Source organism: Zonotrichia leucophrys, chromosome 1 (genome assembly GCF_028769735.1).
Source record: "Zonotrichia leucophrys gambelii isolate GWCS_2022_RI chromosome 1, RI_Zleu_2.0, whole genome shotgun sequence".
Taxonomy (NCBI): Eukaryota; Metazoa; Chordata; class Aves; order Passeriformes; family Passerellidae; genus Zonotrichia; species Zonotrichia leucophrys.
In genome coordinates, this window is record NC_088169.1 from 28,898,989 (window position 1) to 28,922,654 (window position 23,666).

At 36.8% G+C, this 23,666-nt stretch overlaps 1 protein-coding gene across 1 annotated transcript in view; it reads right to left on the reverse strand.

Annotated features, from left to right (window-relative positions):
* NCK2 (NCK adaptor protein 2) overlaps positions 1-23,666 on the reverse strand; it is an 82,965-nt gene that overhangs the window by 13,681 nt on the left and 45,618 nt on the right. The window contains exon 3 of the mRNA XM_064710125.1: positions 17,431-17,672. Within this exon, the coding sequence (XP_064566195.1) occupies positions 17,431-17,656 (226 nt within the window). The 5' untranslated portion in view covers positions 17,657-17,672. The remainder of the gene's footprint in view (positions 1-17,430; positions 17,673-23,666) is intronic.

The following is a 23,666-nucleotide window of genomic DNA, read 5'->3' on the forward strand; positions in this document are numbered from 1 at the left end:
GGAAAATAATTAAAAAAAAGGAAACACAGTAAAGTTTCTAATTTTTATCAATAAAGACAACTGGAGTTCTTTGGTTTAAGCTTAACATTTCATGTGAACAAACTTTTTAAGGCTGACAGCATGGTAATGATTAACATTTTGCAATAGCAGCAATGTGCACCAAAGGCTTTCCAGTTGGTTTGACCAAAGGAACAAACTATGCAGAGACTCATCTGTAGTCAGGCACCGCAAAGGGCATGCACATTATCTAAGAACAATTTTTAATGTGAGATTGCAACATTCATAACTGTGTCCATGACTGAAGAGGAAATAAGTTGTTCCATGAGCAGAACATGGAAATCTGTTCCTGTTTTGCACTTTATACCTCCTGCTGAGCTATTCCTCCTCTTCCTCTCCCTTCTCCTGCAGGATTCACAGTAAGTCTCCCGACTGTATGACTGCTTTCATGTCCCCAGGTCCTTCTCATATCTCTGTGTCCCCACTGCCATCTCCAAAATGCCCTCAAAGCCTACTCCATCTCCCCTGGTGCTGCCCTCCTCCCTACCTTTGCTGGGCTGGCCAGCCAAGCACAGTGCCTGGCGCCCCCCTGCCTCTCAGCCCTGCCTGGACTCAGCAAAGAGCTGGGGGTGCTCTGGCTTCTCCTCCAGTGAGGGACACCAGCAATGACTCTCCCAGGCACAGACTGGGAGAAAACTAGTTAGTTTATCTCTGCCAGTCTGTCAAGTTTGCCTAAAATTGGCTGAGTTATCAAGGATGGACAGATGGACGGACTATGACAGCTGACTGTGACAGCATGACTAATGTAAGCTTCATTTCCTTAGGAAAGTCTAAAAATACAGTTTAGTGGGATGGCTCACCACAGCTAAGCAAGAATAAAGTCAGGTCAATTATAAACTTTGTATATGCATCTATAAGAAAAAACACAACTCCATTAAAAAAAGAAAAGTACAATCTGCACGAGTCATCTCTAGAAGAGTAAACGCTACCATTCTACTAACAGAAATGTTCACTTTTACTACTGTTTGTAAGGGGATGCCTATTCTTATGTCTGAAATACATATAAAGGATTTGATGGAAAATGAAACATTGACGCAATTTGGGAGTCTCATGTAGAAAAGTTGAATATACTTGCAATTGCAGTCATAGTTTTGGTGTGTTTTATTGTCTTTGTGACAACCTATGAAAACCTGTCTACTGATCTATCTACCTATCTGCTACAACTGTGCTTTTCCTGTTCTGACTCACTGGGTACAGTTAATCTGTAACCTGTGGAAGTCACAATCCTTTGTAACACAAACAGTTGTCATAAGGAGTAACCTAAAGCAAGAGGTTAGCTTTCAAGTGAAAGGAAAAGTGAGGAGGGAAAAGAAGCATTGCAAAGCAGTAGAAAGCCTGTTTTGCTACTGCAATTTGTAGGAAGCAACACTATTCACACTCTACAATAATCCACAGTAAATTACTTCACTTTCACTCTCATAAATACATTCCCAAGTGATGTGAGCTGGTATAATTCTTAGGATATACTACTAAGACAAAAGGAGAATCAACTTGTTAGCAATATTTCTGGAGAAGGGATCCACTGCAAATCCTCCTTCTCTCTGCAGTGAAAGAAATCCTCTGGCCCCATGGTTAGTCCTAGGGAAACTCAGAAACGTGCCTGCTGGATCACTACATGCTGTCTTCCTTTCCTAGTTCTGCTGTGGCTCTAAAGAATAGCTTGTTTTTTGAGCAGCAGGCTGAAGACCAGTTTCCTATGAATTTGCTTCCTGTCACTTAAGTTTCCATTGTGCAAGCACCCCTTCATTACCAGCTTCTCCCTGAGACAGTCTTTCCATTGTACCTAAAAGATCCTTGAGCCTGCATCTCCAATTCCCTCTCCCCACAGCATTCTCAGCCTTCCCACCTCATCATCCTTAGACTTCCCTAGGAAACGTCTTGAGCTCCCCCAAGCCCCAGAGCTCCAAGTGGTGAAATTTCCCTGTGGTCCATCTCCCCTGCCCCTGCGTGCATCTCCTGCCATGCTGGCCACACCCCTGGGCCAAAGCTGGGCTGCCTGTCAGCACAGATGCCCCGAGTGCCCAGGTGCTCCTGCTGAACACAAGAGAGTTTCTCTCTCTCCTGCCTTCAGTGATGGCACAGAAACGAGGCTGCAGAGCTACAACCTCTCTGAAAATTGGTTCGTAGGATAAACAAGTTTAACTATATTTAAAACATGATCTTAAATCATACCTTATCAAACACATACATAACACTTGCATAGAAAGGGATTCTTGCCACTAGTACAGGTTTGTATTCCATTTGCTAATCATGGTTTAATATTCCACACTACCTTTACTAGGAAAAGCCTATTTACAAAACAGACAACTTCCTAATTTAACAAAGATTTATTTGACAAGTCTTTCCACGTTCCTGCTAGCTGGTATCCTTGTCTGAGACTGATGAACAACCACATTTTGTATTTTAACTGCATTTGATCATCCCCAGAGATGAAAGAACATCTCCACAGGCTTATCCACACTCACGGTTATTAACTTCTGCCTAAGAACAACATGAACCAAACATTAAAGGTATTTGCAGTCAAATTCTCTAGGATCCCCTTCCCAAGACTGCCCACTAAATTTGTAAAATCTTGTATGTAGCTTAACTTTAGACTAAATACAGTTGCATTTCTTTTTTGAAGGAATTTTAAGTTGATTTGATACCTGACTTTTTCTAAAGTTGATTTGCTATTACTGTCTTTTGATTTGATATTACTGCCTTTTCTATTTTTCCCTCTTCTGTATACAAAAAGCATTATTCAGTACCAAATGAAAATTTCTGAGAAATTGATCTGAGAAATTGTCTCTGATTTTAATAGATAATTTTAATATACAAATGATGAGAAAAGATATTTTTTTGCAGTTTACCTGCGTATCAAATCAAAATCAAAGGACAAAAAAAACCCAAAAACCCTTTCAGAAAAACATTGCAATATGACAAAAATATTGCTTTGAGAAATTGTGAGATACCAAATTTCCAAAGCAGAATTCCTCAATTCAGAACTCGGTGAAGAAGACCAAATACTACTAAATACAATAGATACAACTCCTTAAGAATCCTCCAAAAGTCACCTTTAAACTACAGAATACCCTGCAAAACCAACAAAATTGTCTCAGTACAAGTGAGTTTTGAAAACTACTTTCTCTTTAAGGGACTAGAGTTCTATTAAATGGTGTTCTTCAATTATCTTCTATCAATGTTGGAGAAGCCAGTTTTAAGTCTAAATATGCAGCTTGAAATATAAAAATGGAGGCTGCTGAGTAAAGCTGTTAGTTCTCCCCATGGCAATTAGAAAGACAACTATTTTTGCATTTTCATCTATTGCTCTATTTACATATCTTAATAGATTTTTTTATCATTACACGTTGAAACTAATTTTTCTATAATGTATTCTACCCTAATGTTTGAAATTAGTTTTTGATCAGCTATTATATATTACTACAAAGTTGTAAGTTGGCAAAAGGTAACTTGAGCAAGAAAAGAGTCAAAGAGATAGCTTGAAATAATACTGCATCAAATCAATAGCTTGAATTAATAGTGCATCAAATAGTGCATCAAACAGGTACTCTCCTTCACAGTCTATTTACAAACACAACAAACTTTTCTCTCAAAAAATTAAAATATGCTGTATCATCTAACAAAACCACAGAAACTGATAATAGAGCTGAAAGGACACATGTACATGCACAACTCTCACACAGGCTGTCAAAGCATGGGCTTTAAATTTAAACTTCACATGAATATTTTAAAATTCATTTATGGGAAAAATAATTAAAAAAAAGATCTTTCATGGGAAATATGAACTAACCAGTAACTCAATTTTTCAAAATATTACCGACCATTACTATCTGAATTTAAAAAAACCCAAAAAACAAAACAAAACCAACAAGAACAAAAAAACAAATGCAACAAAACCCCCCAAAACAACAAGGCAATTACTTGTAAAATTCTTCATACTAATTTTAATGCATTTTAACTCAGCCACCCTCACTCTAGAGTAAAATGCTTTTAACAGTACCACTTGCTTTATAGCTATAAAACACCCCCAAAGAATCCCAAAAATTTATAGAAGCTGGACAAAGAGCACGAGTACAGTACAACTTTAATGGAAATATTTTCATTTTAACTATTTTTTAATAGCAATGGGTTTTGTTATTTACAATTCAAACTGAAACAAAGCACTTCAGAGTGCTGAAAAATTTAACCTTATTATAATATCTGAAAACAACGACTTCCATTAAAGAGCTGAAAGATTAAAGATAAACAAGTTTGAGGCTGATAAATTTGACAAAGTCAAATCAACTAGGAGAACTCCCAGTATAAATACACAGAGGAAAAAAATTTAACATAATTGCTGCTAATTTCAGAGTTCTATAAAAAGAAATAAATTTCAGCTGAAGTTGATATTTGTTTTAGTACCCCTAAACATTAAATCACATTTTACAGAACAGCTCTCCTTATTTTAAAAATCTTCAAAGTCAAGGCAACCAGAAATTTTCATTCAATTTCCGAATCTAGTGTTTTCTGTTAGATGTAACAGAAACAACAAAATTTCTCAAAATTAATTTTAACTTAGAAGTAATATTTCTCCAACATTTTTAGGCATTTTTTAAGATAACTAAAACTATTTTTCTTGTGTATTCTATCAAAACTGAAATTCCATCTGACTTCACACAGATGCAGTTAAAAACAATGATCCTTTCTTGTTTAACAAATAAGTTATTCATCTCTGAATATTACAGTAATGAATTATATTGCATATTTATGCATACATTTAATAAGAGTGCAAAGTGTACAGTGTCTGTTTTGAAATAAACTAAAAATTGCATTAAGAAAGAGGCAATTAACTTTTCAGGAAATTCTTCAGGAAAAAAAACCACCACAATGCAATGTAAATTAAGTAATTCATCCACTCAATACAGAGCTAAACACAACTTCTTGTCAACTGGAATATTCAAACCAGACATTCATGTAGTTTTGTTATTTATTATTACTTTTATAATTTCAAATTAACTAGTCTTTGCTTCTTTATTACTAAGGAATTCAGCAGACCAAAGTTTCTTCTGTTACACAGAAAGAAAAACCAAACATTTCTGCACATTTTCAGACTGCAACCTCCCACTTCTTCTTCTCCCCCTCCACCTACACGTCCAGTTTCCAAGAAAATGTTCAAAGGCTAAGATCCATATGGGATAGTCAGTGTTTTACAAGCAACATATCCATCAACAGCACTCTTTAAAGGACACTGCTATAAATTCCAGAAACCTTCAACTGCATTTGTAATACAGAAATAAAGCTTTACAGCTCAATTAATGACTTTTTGTATCTTCTCTAAGAAGCTCAATTGAAAAAAAGGCACACTAGAACAAATCAGAAAATGGAAACTCTTCTCTAAATGTCAAAGTGAAACTCTGACATTTCAACAACCAGGCTGCTTTATCACTGCTTTTCAAATACACAAAAAAGTTTTCCATGCATCAAACACTATTCAGTCAGGAGGCTTCTGCAAAGAAATCAACTCAACAACTATTTTGAGAACAACTACTGCATTAATTCCTGTAATTTTCACTGTGCTACACATGCCTATTTGTGATTATGAAAGGTACACTCAAATTCCAGTATCAGGTACTGAGTTTTCTGTATCCAAAGTTTCTTAGAACAAAAGCTTAAAATTATAAAGATGTAATATAGGGACATATGTGAACAGAGACAAATGCACAATCTGCAGGCTTACAAAAACTGCCTCAGTGGCAAGGTGAAGTGGAAGATTCATTAGGCAAATTTAAACGGTCTTAGGGTTTAAAATCCTCTATATAACAGGAAAACAGTAGTCTTGGTCTCAAATGGAAGGCATATAAAATGAATGGGGCTTCTCAAGACCTACCATTCCAATTTCCAAATTGAAGCTTGCTTGCTTTAAATAGGCAGTCTCCGCTTTCAAACACAAAAATATTTTCACCTAATTTTTAATCTTATAAATGATGCTATCTTGACTTTGAAAGATGTCCTAATAAGAGAATATAACCAGAAATGCCTTAAATCTAAGGCAGCCCTGTAATTCTAAGAACATATCTACAAAGCATTTGGAGAAGGCACAGTAGCCATGTAGGACTTCCCATTGCTTTCTGTTCCCTTGGTGTAGAGGAGAAAAGCAACACTGTTTTGCCTCACCTTCACAAACACTAACAGAGGATATTGACAAAATAAAACACTCATAGGCATGAGATGCTCCAAAATGTCTACCTCAATGCATACTCCTGTCCCTCAGGAAGTATATCACAGCTTCTGTTCCCTATCCTCTTCCAGCACTTGGTGGAAAGATGATTTATATTTAGCTATCTCACGTTTATATGAAGTGAAAGAGGTGCACATGAGAGCTCAGGATACAAATTTGACTTCCTAATACTAACCCACCTAATTAAAAAGAAATTGGGGGAAAAAATACAGCAGGGTACAAAGTAGACTATCCTGAATGCAAGATGACAACTCTCCAAGTTAAAGACCCTTCCAAATAACCAAGATGGAATTATTCTATTTTAGATACACGTAATTATAGTTCTAACTTAGTCATTTCACTTCTTGTACGCTCAAATTTACTCTCAATTCTGTATCTCAAAAGCAAAGATGTAACAGATAGAGGCTGAAGTTAGGATCACCAAGCCTAAACCTGAACAGAGAAACTACAAAGCAGCAATTATACAGCCCCTCAACTCAAAGAAATGCTTTAGAAGACAATGTCCAAAAACTGACTAAAGAGCAGTATCTCAGCATCAAAAAGCCCAAGACAGTCCCTCCTGAAAGTACAACAGTCATCTACCCTTCGAGTTTACAATGTTTTACTCCAGTTGACACATACCAACACCAAGCAGGATGTAAAGCCTTAGTAATTCTACCATAAGGCCAGAGTGCCCATGTTATACTATACTAAGGTTTCCCAACATTAAATGTTACAAGAAAATACAAGATGTTTATTACATTTTCTCTGTAAAAATCTCAAAATTCCTCAGAACCTATCATCGATACTGCAGTTTTCTCACAAACTCCTTTTAGGAAGGGGAAAGTAAACTAAATATCATCTTTTCTGTACTGACTTCCTCTCTGAATTTCAATGCACATAGCTTCGTTAATCAAGGGCTCTCAGGTTATTTGCAATTACATACACAAAATCAGGCCTCTCCATCTCTGAAGGGGAAGTAACAGGATGAAATGGCTAACTTAAGAAAACAGCCCACCTCCTCTGAGGTTTAGTCCTCACAGCTAAAACACAAAAGCCCAGGATTCACACACAAACCAGAACAATTTCTTCTGTACATTTAAAAACTCAGTAGCTATAGAGTAATAATTAAGTAATACATTTATCTTCTGTTCTGGAGTACAATTTCCTGAATAAACAATTGAAAAAATATCTTACAGGTTGGTTAGGAAAGCGGTAGAGCCCATATACAAGAAGAATGACCTTTCCACCACATCAAAATACATTTTTCCTTTCTGTTTTCTTTCACTTTCCGTGTCCTTTAATTTACAAAATTCCAAAGACTGGAAACAGGCATTATGGCAATGACTGCATACAATTTAGACAGTCTACAGCCTAATTCCTAAATCAATTTCTAGTGCAAAACACAGCTACAAATAGTCATCTGTTAGAAAGAGCAACCTTAAATGTCCACCTGTCCAAGCTGACCATCCTTGAAGAGAGGTGTCTGTCCAAATGAACTTGCTGAGTCCACAAAAATAACTTGTCAGTAAACAATCACATTCATCACTGAAGCAACTCTCAAAAAAAGCCATCTGTGCTGGAACCTTTCTCCTTAAAACAAGAGATGGGCATTCTCTCCAGCACTGCAGCTTTGTGCTTTATCTACATACACTCCACGCATGTCAATTCGTGTTTTATGGACAGACTCCACAAAACAAAACACTTTTGAGACTCAGAAAATGGAAGGAAACCTTTCCTTACACATTCTAAGACAAACCCTAGTTTTCTTTTAGTGTGAATGCCAATTTACAAATTCTATTTGCATGGTATGAGAACGTGCCATGGTCTTCGAAAAACCTGAGAAACAGAAAGCAATGGAACCCAAGTGGAAACATGTAAAGAAGAAGAAACAATATTTAAAATATACCCTGAAATATTAAACCTCAAGACACCACAAGGACACACACACCCAAAAAAAGAGATCCATCCAGTAAAACCAAAGAATTACTTAAGGTTGCGTATTGAAGGAAATAGCCACATCTGAAGGAGAAGAATTCCCCAATGATTCTAAGGTGGGAGAAGGACCAGCCACTGTCACCTATGCATTGAAAAATCTCTTGTCATTTGAGTCACTGTAATTCCTTGGAAAATGGTGTCCCTCAGAGTAGATACAGAGGCTATTGATTTTTGCCAGTTACCTTAGCTTGGTCTTTAGAAGGGTGACCCAGCTCCAGACACTAAACAAGGCACACAATACCTCTAATAGCTCAGCTACTGTCATCTGTTTTTGCTCTCTGCTTCCACCTTCATGCGCTAGGACATGAAGCCGAAGGGGATGGCAGTATGCAGAGCACACAAATACATGTTCCCCTATAAACATGTGCTTATGGAAAAAGTCCAGCCCAGGCAGATAAGTACAATGCAGTGACCCTCACTGCAGCCCCAGTTCTGCTCCCTCAGCCAACTTCAGTTCTCCCAGGAACCTGAGGGAAAGGAAGACAGAGGGGAACACTGTGCAATGAGTCCAGTACAAGACAGTACGTGGGAAAAACCCACACTCTATTTCTACTGGTTCAGAAGAAGAGACATAATTAGCAGAATGCTTTAAGTATTTTATTCTACGTAAAAAATGAAACATCAAAAGAGTTGAGGGTTCAGACATAAACTTTTAATGCTAAGAAAGTAAGACTGCCTCCACAGCTGGAACAGGGCGTAGGAGGAGCTACAGGCAATGGAATCACTCTCTTTAATAGTGAACTGTGAAACTACCTTGGGAGCTAATTTTTGGGCTTGCTCTAAGGCCAGACATTAAAGGTTGAAACATAACTGGCTCAGAAATGGGCAAAACCAAGGGTCCTCCAAGGTGACAATTGAGGGGAATAATACCAAAGACTCAGTACACACAGCCACACTAAGTTAAGGTGATCCTTTTATCTTTTCACACATAATTATGAATAAAATAAAGGCTCGTTCTTTGATCTGTAAATGCCAATGTACCTCCAAGCACACACAGACATTCTGCATGGGAAAAGGGGAAAAAGTATGCCTATTAGATAAAACTTCTAATACAATGAACAAATTTATTTACTCAATATAGACTAAAAATAGGAGGATTTCTTTATGCCTTCAGCCTAGCAACATTTTACTGCAACTGTCACAGTAGAAAAATCTGCTGAAAGGTAGAACACATCATGGTTTCCATTATATTTTTTTTGCTATTCTTGAAGCAGCACATCCTTTAAATGATCTACCCCAATAAATAATCTACCCCAATAAAGCTAAAATTTCAACAGAATACAATATATACAATTGTAAACTGAGAAAAGAAAACTCCTGAATCATTACAAGCTAGCACTGCAACAAGCTTCAGGTTCTGCATTCACTGCTGCATTTGTCTTTTCACTTGGGAGCAAATAAAGGGCCTGGTGCATACATCCAGCAGAGAAACTCTTATGAAGCAATAAAAGAAGCATTATTCTGTAGCATGAGTTCTCCAGAATATTCACCATAATGCTTTTCTTTCAGCTCTTTAAAAGGCATGAAGTTTGTGTTCAATTTTCATTGGGGATTTTTGTTGTGGTTTTGTTTGTTTGTTGGTTTTGCATTATCTGCTCTGCAACTTCATATTTTTCCTTCTCAAGCAGATGTTTCTTTAGAAATTACAACACAGTATCTTTCAGAAAGTCTCATTTCAGTTCCACCAAGCAGAGACTTGGATTCCTTTAATGTTTCTTTCAGTGGACACAGTTGATATGCATATCAAAATTAGTTAAACGTTTGTGGGTGTACAACAGGTCCAAAACCATAAATTCATGAGTTTGTTTTGCATTTTAAATAAATATTTAAACATTTTATAGTAACACTAATTCAAAATTAATGTATTTTTTTGCAATTATGTATCTAATTGATAGTCAGAAGATAGAGCCTACCCTGTCATCAGTGTTCTTATGTAATTTTCCAAATGCAAAACTATTGCTATTGGGTATGTCTCCATACCTTCAAAGATCATCAATAAAGTGAAAATGACTACTTTAATCAAGTCCAGATTTTAATGATGATTGTGAGGCAGATATATTTCCAGAAACAGCAAAGTATTTCAATTACATATTATACAAATCATCTGCTACCACTCCAGTGGCATCAGCACTGCCAGCACCTATCCCCACATGCTCTAGACGGGAATCTAGAAGAAATCTCTTCCCCGTGCCTAAAATCATTGTGAACATCTCCCATTCCTCCCTTCTCAGCAATCTGTGTAACCACAATCATCTATTATTCCTGTGAACATGGAAAAAATGCAATTGTTCCAGCATATTTTTCCCCAAAACTAAAGACACCACACCTAAAAGGAGTTCCCATCACTTCTCTCACTACCACAAAACCATGTTCTCCTCAATTTCATCACTGGTGAAGAGTCGTCGCCGTTGCCACACTGTCTCACAAACAAACATGCTTACTCTGAGCAACGCTACTACAAAGCAGGATGAAGCACAGCAGAGAAAGTGCTGCTGTTAAACAAAATCAACCATGACATGAGCTATTCTAGGATTCTAGGAAATTGAGCAAGAATATGTGCTGTATATAAACACTTCCACTATTTCCTCTCCCTGAATTTGAACTTAAAGCCCTGTGTGCCAACTCCTTTAAAGTGCAAATAGAGATGACTTACTCTCATCCAATCCTCCAAGAAGCACAACAGACGTGCCACTACTGTCATGCCCAAAAGCTAGAAAGCTTCAAAACAGCAATAAGTGACACAGAAAAAATACTTTTATTTTTACTAAATTTTTACAAAGGGGATTGATTTTATTGCTGATTTCAGCTAGAGATGTTAGGCTAAACAAAAACTTCATACAATTCTTTCTAAGGAATTTTTATATGTGATAAATAATTTGACAAGTAGCTATCTATTTTAAGAAGTTACTAATTTTTTAAAATCAACTTTATTAATGGTTTGTGAGTGGAAAGACTAGCATTTCTTACAGGTCTGTGACAAGGAAGGCCAAAAAACATTGGAAGATTGGAGTTCTAGAGGGATTAAAATAACTTGTCTTTGTAAGGTTGGCCTGTTTTTATTAACATGAGTTGTATAAGGCTTGAGAGGCTGTGCTATACAACAATACACTTATTATACAGTGATACCATATTTATTTTTATTTCCTCCATTCTTTCATTCTGTAGCAAATTTTATGCCCTTAGAGTGTCCAGAGAAGACTATAATTGGAAATAACTAATAAAGAATTAATAGAAATATTTTCAAACAGGTACTTGGGTCTATTACAAATTTAATGTGTTTTCCGTAATCTTTCAGATGAGGCTCAGACAGGTCACTCATAAAGAAACAAATTAATTAAGCAAACGGTACTGAAGACTCAACTTAGTGCTCTGACTGTGCCAAAAATACTGTGCATACTTCTTATGATTACACACTTTTAAAAATTAGTGTGGAAGAACTGGAAAATATTCAGCTAAAACCTGCAACGTTAGAGTCATAAGTAACTTTCACCAATGAAAGACTTTAGTAATCAAATTTCAATACTTAAAACAAGATTTAGAAGCTATCTGATGAATGTCAAAATACCACCTTATACAGTTAAATCTGCCACATATCAGAGCTCCCAAAATTGCATCACTAAAATATTCTTTCAAAGTCCTCAAAATCAAACCAAAAAAGGAAAAAAAAAAATGGCCAATAACACACACACACCAGAACTTAAAGGTTGATAACTTAACAGGAGAATGAGATTTCATAACCATGTTATACAAAACTATGATGGCAATTGTTTAAATCTGAGTTAAAATATTTATATGTAAAGCGGAAGTTCACCAAGCCTCTTAAACATCAGTAATGAGGAACTGTTTTTCCATTGCTAAAAAACCATTGCAATAAAGAATGAGCAATTCCTCATTTCTGCTTCTTACTAGGCAGTGACTCTGCAAACAAAAAAGGGCTAACTTCCCTGTCAATTTCCAAATAAGCACTGAGAAAGTAGCACTAAGTAGCCCTCAAATGAGAAAATATGAAGTTATAAACTTGAAAAAACACTAGCATTTTCATAACAATAACTGGGGAGAGGAGAGAGATATAAAACTGTTGATTCCTGGAAGCACCAGTATATATGGCAGAGGTGCAGAGGGACCCAGGTAGACAGACACCACAGGGGTTGACAAACACAGGAAATAGTCCTGGATGCTCATAACACTTGTGAAATAACCTGCTAGGAACACTGATGCAAGCAAGAACTGGCTTCTCTACATTATGTCTCACTCGGCAATTCTTACTTTCCAAATCTGGTACACTGAGTGAAAAGTTACTGAAAAGTTTTGCAGACTTCCAGAACCCTTTATTGGGTTCCAGAAGCCCCATAAAGGAGCCATTTAAAAAGTCTCTCCTGCAACTCAAACATATCTGTGAAATGTTGTCAAGGTTACTGTCACTTGCCATCACCACCAAAGCTCATCTGTTTCTATTGTTCCTACAGATTTGCAAACACCTCTTCTGTATTCTTGGTGTCCAATCTCCTTTTCAATACACATCTTACTAAACCTTTTTCTTTTGAAGGGCATCTGTTCAAAAACCCACACCAAGAGCAGAGCAGAAGTGTCCTCAAGGTTTCTTACGTAGTTGCTCACTAAAGGGAACAAGACCAGAAACCTGCAAGAAAAGCCTATATGCAGTGCTGGTTGTGAAGCAAAAGCAGCAAAAACATTCAGAAAATCATGGATTCCCATGAAAATGGCACCATGCTGTTGGATCACACGCTTCAGTCACTAATGGCACACTGCTGCCTGGGGAGTTGTGCTGTTGCCAGGAAAATGACATGCAAAGGGATGGAAAAAATGTAGAAGTTTTATTTTGAGTACACAAACAACTGACTTCTCAATTATTTTGGCTTCCTTGAGATAAGGTTTCTGTTTGGCATGACAGAGATGAGCCAGCAGGCATAGATCATCTTTGCTGCAGACGGGGAAACCCGCGGAGTTGCACTCAGAGGCAGCTCTGGGGGTGGTGCTGGCAAACACCCACTCCAACCAAATGGATATGGGAATTCCTTTCCACCCCCCAGCACATGGGAAGAATTATATTACAGAAAATTACAGTTTAAAAGATGCATGCTGGAGGTCTCTTGCTTAGTAAGACTTATTCAAAATGTATAGAAAATACCCTCCCTGCAAAAGAAATACTGTAAAAGGAAACTATTTTAAGCTTCATTATAATGAATGAAGATGAAATTTTAATCACAGGCATAGAAGCTGGCTTTTGCCTTAAGAATAGTTATAATTACCAGATTTCATTCAATATGAGCAAACAGAAGACAGCAATTTGAAATGGCCAAATTACCATTAACGTTTTACTTGCAGTATCACTCAGTTAAGACAAAAAAGGCAATGATAAGATGAATCATTTAAAATACTCAATAGGTGGCCTATAGACTGTATTTCCATAATTAAAACTAGGTCATTGTAGCTGAGTATTCATTAGACCTCACTCAAGAAAGAGATTTAAGAAGACGTAAGTAGTGTATATCAAACAGAAAAATGACAAAACCAGACATCCATCAATCAAAGAATTACAAGACTCAAAGTTTCTCCAAGTAATTTAAGGAAAGTTAAAAGTCACAGAAAATTCCCTGATGTCAGGACTAAAAGAAGATACAACAGAATAGAGCAAGCCCTTAGAAAGGCAAAGTGAATGGTGTAGAAAAGGCTATTGCTTTGTGAAAAGGCATATGATGATTCTAAAGTATCTCTTCAGAAAGTACTGGGGGTCATTTGAGATTTTGGGTGAGCTGTTTTTCAGTCCACAAGGAACTGATTTAAAGAACATATGCTAAACAAGCACTAATCGGTGTTTTAATAAGCATCCAACACATTTAGGAGAGCTTCTCTGAACACATTTTACTTAATTTTTTTTTTAAATGCCAAAATAAAATGGAAGTTCAAGAAAGCCTTAAGACCTTGCTAAGAATGGGCTGATATTTTAAAACATCAAGCTGCCTATTCTAGGTAACCATATGTCCATCAACCTTCCATCAACCCTGAGCCAAAAAACTGTAAAGCTGATAGGACTCTATTAATAAAATATTCAAGGGTTGAGATATAATCAATGACAGTCAACAGTTCAGGAAAAATTAGTTTTTAGCATCAAATAGGCATGACTTAATTCTCTGATGAGATTATAAGCTTTTGTGTACACGACACCAACATAACTGCTGGCATAAAGTTTCATTAGAAAACAGACTGCCAAAGATGAACAACTATTCAGATGATGCATCTTCAACAGCACATGAGGGGAACTATTAATTAAATAGTTATAGCTCCTACAGGGTCTGCCACAATTTGAGCTATGGCTGGCACCTTTCATATTTACTGAATATAAAAATATAATACAAGCACCAGTAGTTATGGTGGATAAGCACAAGAGTGGCAGATAGCTACAGGTAATCACATACACAACACACGATGACATCATTTGCATGATAACGATGCTTTCAGATGAATTCTTTTTAACACAAGGAAATGTAATCTATTAAGAAACAGGCAGAGGAAAGTGCATCTCCATGGGAACAACCATTTGCTTGAGTGACACAAGTATGAAAAGGGGGGGGTGTAGGTACGTCACAGGAAGCAGCTATGAGTCTGCTGTTTCTCTCCTGAGGTTTCACAAGATTCATGATTAATTATTGACAGATTATTAAGCTAATTTTGTTGGGGTTTTTCTTTAAGTTCAGTATCTGATATTTTGGCAGTAGCTTCAAGATCAAAGTTGGAAACAGATTTGGTTTAAGGACTGATACTCATGACCACCATTCCCAACTGGGTAGGTGGGTTAGGAGGTATTTTAATGAGAATTTTCTTGTGATCCTTGGAGAGGCAGACATGGTGATACATTAGACATATTTGTATAAAGAGAACTTAAGAACTTGCTTCACTGGGTGAAGCAAAACCTTTCAAAAGCTGTTTCACTAGAGGAAGCGTTAGTCGTGCAATTTGCAAGTCTTTGTTTAAAAAGAAGGAGTGCATTTTTGATGGCCTCTCAAAACAATGGATCGTCTAAGGAAGGACACATGCTCTGCTTGCTCTGAATGGGAAATTACTGTACAGCAAGACAGGAAAGGCTTAAATACTATAGTTTAGTTGAGGACACTGATTCAGGAAAGGTAAAAAACGTTGTACACGGTACACAGCACATACATGTTTCATTATGGTAAGGAGTTCACAGCAGCTAAACTTTTAAAAAAGAATACTCTTAAGCACCAGCTCCTTTGGATAGATATTAGGAATATTCTGGATCCATTTGTGAGTAAGGCATGGCTTAGACAGTTTCTCACTGTCACAGGGTATATGAACTTAAAAGAGCATGAGAGGTGCTTCACACTCTGGATGCTCACCAGGTAAGTGTGGTCACAGGACACAAAGACCAGACCTCATCATAAAGCACTTTCTGCCTCAGCTGAACAAACACACAGAGAAAACCATTAGAAAGGGATCAAGGAATGTTGTCTGTCTGTTCTGAAGCACTGTTACTTGTCATAACAGTACTTCAGAACTTAAAAACCCATGCAGGTGTGCACAAAGGGCTGAGGCTTGGGAGGTGTGACACCTAGGGATGGTTCAGCCATGAAACCACCAAGCTTTTTTCTCACAGCTTTTCATCACTCACCTCTAGAATGAGGGGAAGCACCCTGCACCATGCAGTTTTGCTAAGACTGAAAATAAACACACACATAGGCTAGGACACACCTCTATTTCTTCACTTAAAGAGATTTCTGTTGGACATAAATAAAAATGTGTTTGCATCAAGCAAATATTGCCCCCATTTTACATGAACACTTGAAATATTATTACAAAGGACTGCAATCCTTTCCTAAGGTACCTTTCAGACAAAATACATACATTATATTTATGTTTTAAACAACATAAATCTATATAAAAGGAGCTTAATGTCACAACTGGGACTTTAATCTTTGAAAAGGCATAATCACATTTCCTGGCACTACAATCAGTATGTTCTAAGAGTATCTGTAGAAAGGACTGTGGTTCTAAATATTACCATGGTAAATTTTATGATAACCTTGTTTGCCTGCCACCCATCCTCTAGTCCCCAATTTCCATGTGCTTTATGGCAACTCAGCAGTGGAAGACATGGTAATGAAGGAATGCCTAAGAAACAAAGCCTGTTAGAAGCAACACTGGCAAAGGATTATCCTGCATAAGCTATTGCCATGTTATTTTTAAGTGAACCTTTTAACTTTCTACTAAATCCAATCCCTGAATTCTAACTTTTCTCTTGAAGAGTCATTTTGTACAGCAGTCTGCAACAGCATAAATTTTCTCTATATAAGACTTCATAAAACACAGGCAAAAAACCAAAACAAAAGTGAAAGAAAACCCCTCAAAACACTTTTAATGTGCCTGTTTCTGTTTTATTCATAACATCCTGAACTACCACTAGTAGGTCTTCCTGGCATAAAACAACAATTTGCCACTGTGTTTATAACCTTTTCTAACCTTTTCTATGCAAAGCCCTTTTTAATCAGTCTAAAAAATCAAAGAGAAAAAACCATTTAACTTGACTTTCAAATACAAGATTTCTTTAAAACACACACAAAATTTTTCAAAGCTAGGTTATTTTATGTTTATGAGATACTGTTGTGAAGACTTGATGTGCAAGTTGAAAGTAGAATACATATTTAAGGACTTGGAAGTTGACAGAACATCTCAGACCACAGAAACTTAACTATATATAGGCAAGCTGTAAAATCCCATTCATAGAGTGATTTAGCTTTGGCTATGATACCTATGCTGAACAATCCAGTTTACATCCTTCATCTTTCAAGTGAGAGGAGTTAGTGTGAAAGGAGAGGATTCAGCAGTTGATTTGTCTATGAAACTCAGTTCTTCAGCCACTGAAAATACAGATCCTTTGAAAACTGGAACAAAAGTAACATATTTTTCTTCTGGATGTGATGGAAGGAAACATATTGCAGATTTTTACACGTGATTCTCCACCCACACGCACTCTCTCTGTCTCTCCCTCCCTCCTTACCTCCCCAATCATCTACCCATCATGTCACCTCAAACTAAACATAAAGACCAAACACACATGTTAAAAAAATTTATATCCACATTACATTCCCAACCTGAAACTCATCAAGTCTACTAAATTTATTCCAAAATACAAAAGGACTTACCCAGTGTGTCTTTTAGATTTTTAACCAGAGAACCTTTCTTCAAGCTGTTTTTTCGCTCCACATAATTTGATGGCACATATCCCGTTTTGTTGGCCGCGTTTCTTACCCTCCACCATGTCTTAGAATCATCTAATAGCCAAAGACGCTCATTTTTCTTGATGTCAAGTTCTTGGTCCTGCTGTGCAGTGTAATCCCACTTTGCAATAACAATAACTTCTTCTGTCATCTTTCATGGAGTCCTTCTGCAACAAAATAATAAAACATTATCCTCATAAACTTTGTCATATAATTCTTACTCTTTTTTTCCTTTGGATTCTTCTAAAATAAGTAGGAAAAAGGCTAGGGGAAAATGAGAATGTCATACAGGGAAAACCCTCTTAAAAATAAGGGAAATCATAATGACTTTTCTTCGTTTTTCAGCCACTAAAATATGGCAACATCTTGACAGTAAATTCTAGTCATAATGTATTACATTCACGTCTTCCAAATGCATATACAATATTACATGGATATATATTAACAGAAGCTTATTTATAAAATCTGTTTAATTTTTTCATATAGCATTATAAAAGTATCCCACATGTGGCACTCCAAGTTCTGATCTGAAAAAAAAAATAAAATAGCAGCATTTGAAAAATGCTTTTTCCCTCTGCACTAGTTTCGCATCCTCATACTAATCTCACGCATTTAAGTTTTCTGCATTTAAACAAAGTTGTCCATCTTTATTTAGTAGAAAGTTAAGAAATAATTCAAGAAGCAATGTAACCCAGCAGGGAAATCTACCATCAATAAGAGGGTACTGTCTTTAGCAAGCCTTTGTTCACCATTTTGTGCAGGCAGCACAAAACTGCCTTTAAGAGTCTTCACTCCCCCTTTGTTCCCAGGAAGATCCCAGCTCAGCACAGTCCTGCACCAGGCATTAGTCAGCAGGGTGGAAAAGAGCACCCACTGGATTTCACTTCTTCCCTACCTGAAACATATCCAGAGTTCCATTAAGACTGAATGAGTTGTCTTTCTCTCACTTACCTGTAAGAACAATGATATTTTTCAAAGCTATTTGTCAGCTGCACAAAGACAGCTGCATGCCTCCACGTTTTCCTACGCATCCCTGCAATTACCAGGAACAATGCGAGGCAGCACAATAGCGTGCAAGGAAAAAGTCCAATACTAGTACCAATGACATTCAAATATGTTATAATGCCAACCAAGACATGCTGATTTTACCTTCTAAATTCTGAGAAGTCACCTAAAATGTTCTAATTGCTGCCGTGCACATTGGGGGAGAGGGAATGGAGGAAGACAGAGGGAGTAGGAGGTAAGAACATATTTGAAAATTAATGTGTCTGATTTGAGTTTTTTTTAAATAAAAGTTGTAGATTTCATCTGAACTACAGATTAGTAGAAAAAGGTGCAAAAGTACTTCAAACTATTAATGTCCAAAGACTTCTGTAATATTTGACTTTGTTGCCTAGGTCTTGGAAGTCCACATCCCTGTCTTCTCTGATACCTAGTAGTTTATGCGACAGAAAGGTAATTAAAAACCAAACTTCATTCAGAAATTCTGTTCAGCATGTAAAGTATATCACCTATATTCCAAAAGGGTTCCTTCTGTAGTCTGTAAATACACACACAAACACACACACACTTTCCCCTTTAGCTACAGTACAAACTGTGAAAACTGCATGCCAGACAACCCAGCTTATCTACTCTAGGAAAAATAAGTGTTTTACTTACTTAATCTATAATCATAAAACATAATAGCGGACCCTATTATAAATTGATAGCCTCTTCTTATCATGAATTTTGTTTCCAGGCCATCATATTGGCTTGAGCTACAATTGCTAAACCATTTGATAGCAAAAAGCTGTGCTTGCCATTTGCTGGCAAACACCAGCAAATTTACTCCTCGTGGCCAAGGCAGGACATGATTTTTGAAAATCTGAAGCTGAGTTGAATAGGTTTAAGTTTTCATTTACCAATCAAAAACCAGAAAGAACATACAACAATTAAAACATTATTCAAATATGCATTTGCATTGCTGAGGTCCCCAAGACAAATTTAAAAAGGAGCTATGATGCTTTGAACAGCTGAGAAGCACAATCCTTACAGCTCAAACAGGCTGTGACTTATGCAGAGGAACGGATAGCTTTACAAGAAATAAGTCAGTAACCATTCAAAGATTTTTTTCCCTTAAAATAATAATCCCATCTGACAATGATAGAGAAGAGTCTGAACTTTGGACCTCAGTCTCCAATAAACTGCCCTGCTTTCTGACTGACATAAAATGGACGGAGAGCCTACAGGTCGATAAGCTGATGTAGCCACAGGGGACTTCAATCAAACACGTTCTGGAGGCTGGTGTTGTCAATATAATCTATCTCTCCAATTTAGGTTGGTTTATTTTATCTCAGCAATTGTAAAATGGTCAATTCTTACTATTCCTGGGGACATGGAGAACATGAAGAAATAGGACATCATCAGTGCAGTTGGTTGATGCTGCTGCCACTACATAGGCTCCCCTTCTAAAAAAGGTTATTTTCACAATACAAGCAAGTTAAAATTATCAATATTACAGCATATTAATAATAAAACCCCTACATTAGGAATAATATTTGAGTAGTGACTAGTGGAAAACTATTAAACTCTTCTATATCTCTAAAGAAAAAAACAATTTGAATTGAGCCCTTTTGTAAGAGTCATCAAGTATTTCCCCATGGTGTTGGGCAAGGACAGAAGTACAGGAAGAAACTATTTACCAGGGCTGACAACATCAACTGTAGTCCTCTGAAACTACCCAGGACAGGGTGCTCAAACCTACTCGATTTCTTAAATTCCCATTAGTTTAGACATGTAAAACTGTCACTATGCCTGAGAAATGCTGTCATTTCACAAGCAGACCCCTTGCTTGATGCAATTTTGGTAGAAGTATTCTGGAATAGAGAAGCCAAGTTTCCTGAGCATCATGCTCACACATAACCCCTTTCAGTAAAATAGTCTAAAGGTTTTTCCAAACGCTTAGTGGCACAAGCTCTCCTTCCCAAGTGGTGACACGATTTAGAGCCAAAATGTATAATGCAATTGCAGTTAAACATTTGTCCATTTAAAACTGTGTGCATGTGTGTACAATTCAGTTATACTGGGTTAGTTTTTTAATTTTAGGTTTGTTCTTTCGGGGGGAGCAAATTTTGTTTTGGGGTTGTCTGCTTGTTTTGTTTTATTTTCTTTGTTTTTAATGTGGGGAAATACATTAAAGTTCTTCAAATTATTTTCTTATAATTACATCATTAGACTGTATCCATCAAGGAGAGTATCACAGAATGTTCTGAGCTGAAAGGGACCCACGAGGATCATCAAGTCCAACTCTGAAGTGAAAGGCCCATACAGGGATTGAACCCACAGCCTTGGTGTTTCCAGCACCACGCTCTCAATATGGCTCTTCCTGTGACATCTGCAGAGCTAAGATTTCCTAGTATGTAAATAAGGACATATTTGTTTCCCAGAAGGGAGGCTGTAGAGGTAATAGCTTTGAAATGCCTCTGCAACACAGCCATGTGCCAAATAAAAGATTATAAGCAGACAACATAACAAGATCTGGGGGAAAATGAAAAGAAAACACAATAACACAGCCTCCCAAAGCATCTGAGAGTACTGTAAAAACTTGACACAGACTGAAAGCATGAAATTTCTTCAGTGTACTGCTCACGTACTGCAAAATAAAACATACCACAGTTCCCAAAGATTTTAATGGCAACATAAGTTTCCTTCACATCAAGAAAATGAAAATCTGTTACTGCTAAAAGTTTACACCATTTTGGAAAGTTCCTTCCCAAAAAGCTCAAAAGTCCAAGCACTGAAATACTGAGTTGTCTTCTCCTACCTAACAAAACAACATTCCACACTGAAAGCACCACTGAAAAGCTTTGAAATATGGATATAATACAGGTCTGCAAGGAACTGCAACAGTCTTTCCTCCACAGAATATTGTTTCACGTGACCCTGGCTTTTACCTTACCACATCAAGGGGTCATTTACTTCTATGGCAATCCAACTTCCAACCTCAAAACCCAAAAAAACCGAAAATGAAGCCACCATATAAAATGAGAGCAAACAGAACTCCATAACCCAGACCTTCAAAGGTTAATTCTTGCAATACCAATACACAACTCCAACTCCTTTTAATCCAGCAACTCATTCACTGCTATTAGTCTCAAAAAACTAATTTATTTCACCAACATTTTATTTTTGCTGAAACATTAAAACTAATATAGGTTAGATTGAGCTCATGTATTTTCAGCCACTTAGTTACTTCCCTTCAGCCTAGGTTTTGTTAGGAAAGGAGTCCTGTCTTCAATGGAAGCTGCCCTACTGCAGAAGCACACATGAAAATTTTTCTACAGAAAATTATCCTTGGGAGAGAACACAAAACTGAAAAACTGTCCAGTCAAGAAGGCAATAAACAAAAACTCAGCCAAAAGCAAGATAGTTGTGGCTGTACTGAAAGTCTGCTCAGACAAGTGAAGAACATTAACTAACCATAGGGCAGAATAAATGCAGACATTAGTGGGATATCTAGTACTATAGCTTCTGTATGACTTTATGAGAAGAAAGTCCAGAAAGGAAAAGGTTATGTTCAATAAACTATCAACAATCCAACAACTTAGCTATGACAGGAAAAACAAACTAAACAAAGAAACACCTATGCCATTTTGAAGCCATTCTAAAACTGAACCATACAAGTAATATTTGAGATGATGGAAATTTAAAGATAGAGGAACTGAAGAGAATTTGCTCCGACAACCTTGTAAATCTACTAGTGATTCTTCATGTGAAAGACTTAGTCAGTTGGTGTCATTTTAAATACCAAAATACAAAGAATTGTTATGCAGATCCCATTCTCTTTTCTCCAGGCTGGATTCCAATCCTCTCTCTCCCTCTCCCCATACAGGACTAATCTATTTCTCCCACAATGACCAATAGAAAAGGACTCTTATCTTAGCATGCCAACCAAACTGCAGTCTTCTCCTATAGACTGACACAAGTCAACACTCCATCCAGTTTAATGCCCTAGTTCAGTGGGTAGAAAAGCAGCATCTTTTCTTGGCCTCAAGAAGAAGGCTCACAGTTATGTCAGGGTTAGTTAGAACAGTACTAACAGAAGGTAAACATGTAGTGAGAAAGGAAGCAGTTGCTCTCCTTGTTCACAATTTGTTTTGCAAAAAGGAACATCACTGAAAAATGATTGACAGTAATGCTTGAAATGTAATCCCTCACCAAGGGAACAAGCAAAAATTCTAATAATAGGCAGTGCCAATTGATATAACAGACTGTTCTGGAACTGGATGTCTTCTTAAGACACATGGAAAGAAAGGGACAGAATTGATACAGAGGCTTTTACTTGACACTGATGGACATAAACCATCTAATTGCTATACAATATTAAGTAAAACAGAACTACTACATGACATTTAGTTAATTACATGGGAAGAATAGAAAACTACCTAATGATATATCATGCTTTTTTCTAAGATTTGAAGGCTGAACAACCTTTCCTCCTATCCCCAAACTCTGAAAAATCAAAATGTGTTTTGAACCATGCAGCACCTGTTGCTGACAAGCCGGTTATCCAGTGCACAACTGTTTAATTGTTCATAAGCTATGGCAAATAGGCACTATCTGGTCCTCTATAGTAACATAGTTGCTGAAAATAAATTTTTAAAAGGCTGTGTTCATACAGACTTGTTTCATAGTACCTGGATATGCTTATTGTATTCTGCAATTAATAACTTCTGTTAGATCATTTCATCTGAAGTACACTCTAAATCTGAAGCTTTCTTGTTTACGATAATGCAATCTCTGGTAAACCTGCCCACAGTTTCAGGAAATTTCAAGTTTTGTTTTCACCTACAGTTTTTTCTTTGTTGCATGAGTCAGTGTGTGGTTAGTTTTTTTACATCAGCCTAGATGAATAGTTTTGACATACAGAAAGATTTAAAAAAACTACATCTTTACATTTGAAATTGTTTTGTTCGGTTCTTCAGGACCAGTAAAACACTAACACAAATACAGAACTCAGAAGGTATTAAAAAGAACCAGCAATGTGAATTCAAATAAACACTTGTGAAAAACAATACACCTTTTGGATATATTTTAGCTATCTCCAGTAGAAACAGGAAAATATCACCTCCTTCATTCAAAGGCCAAAGATAACCTAAACCAAGGAAGACATATTTCTAATG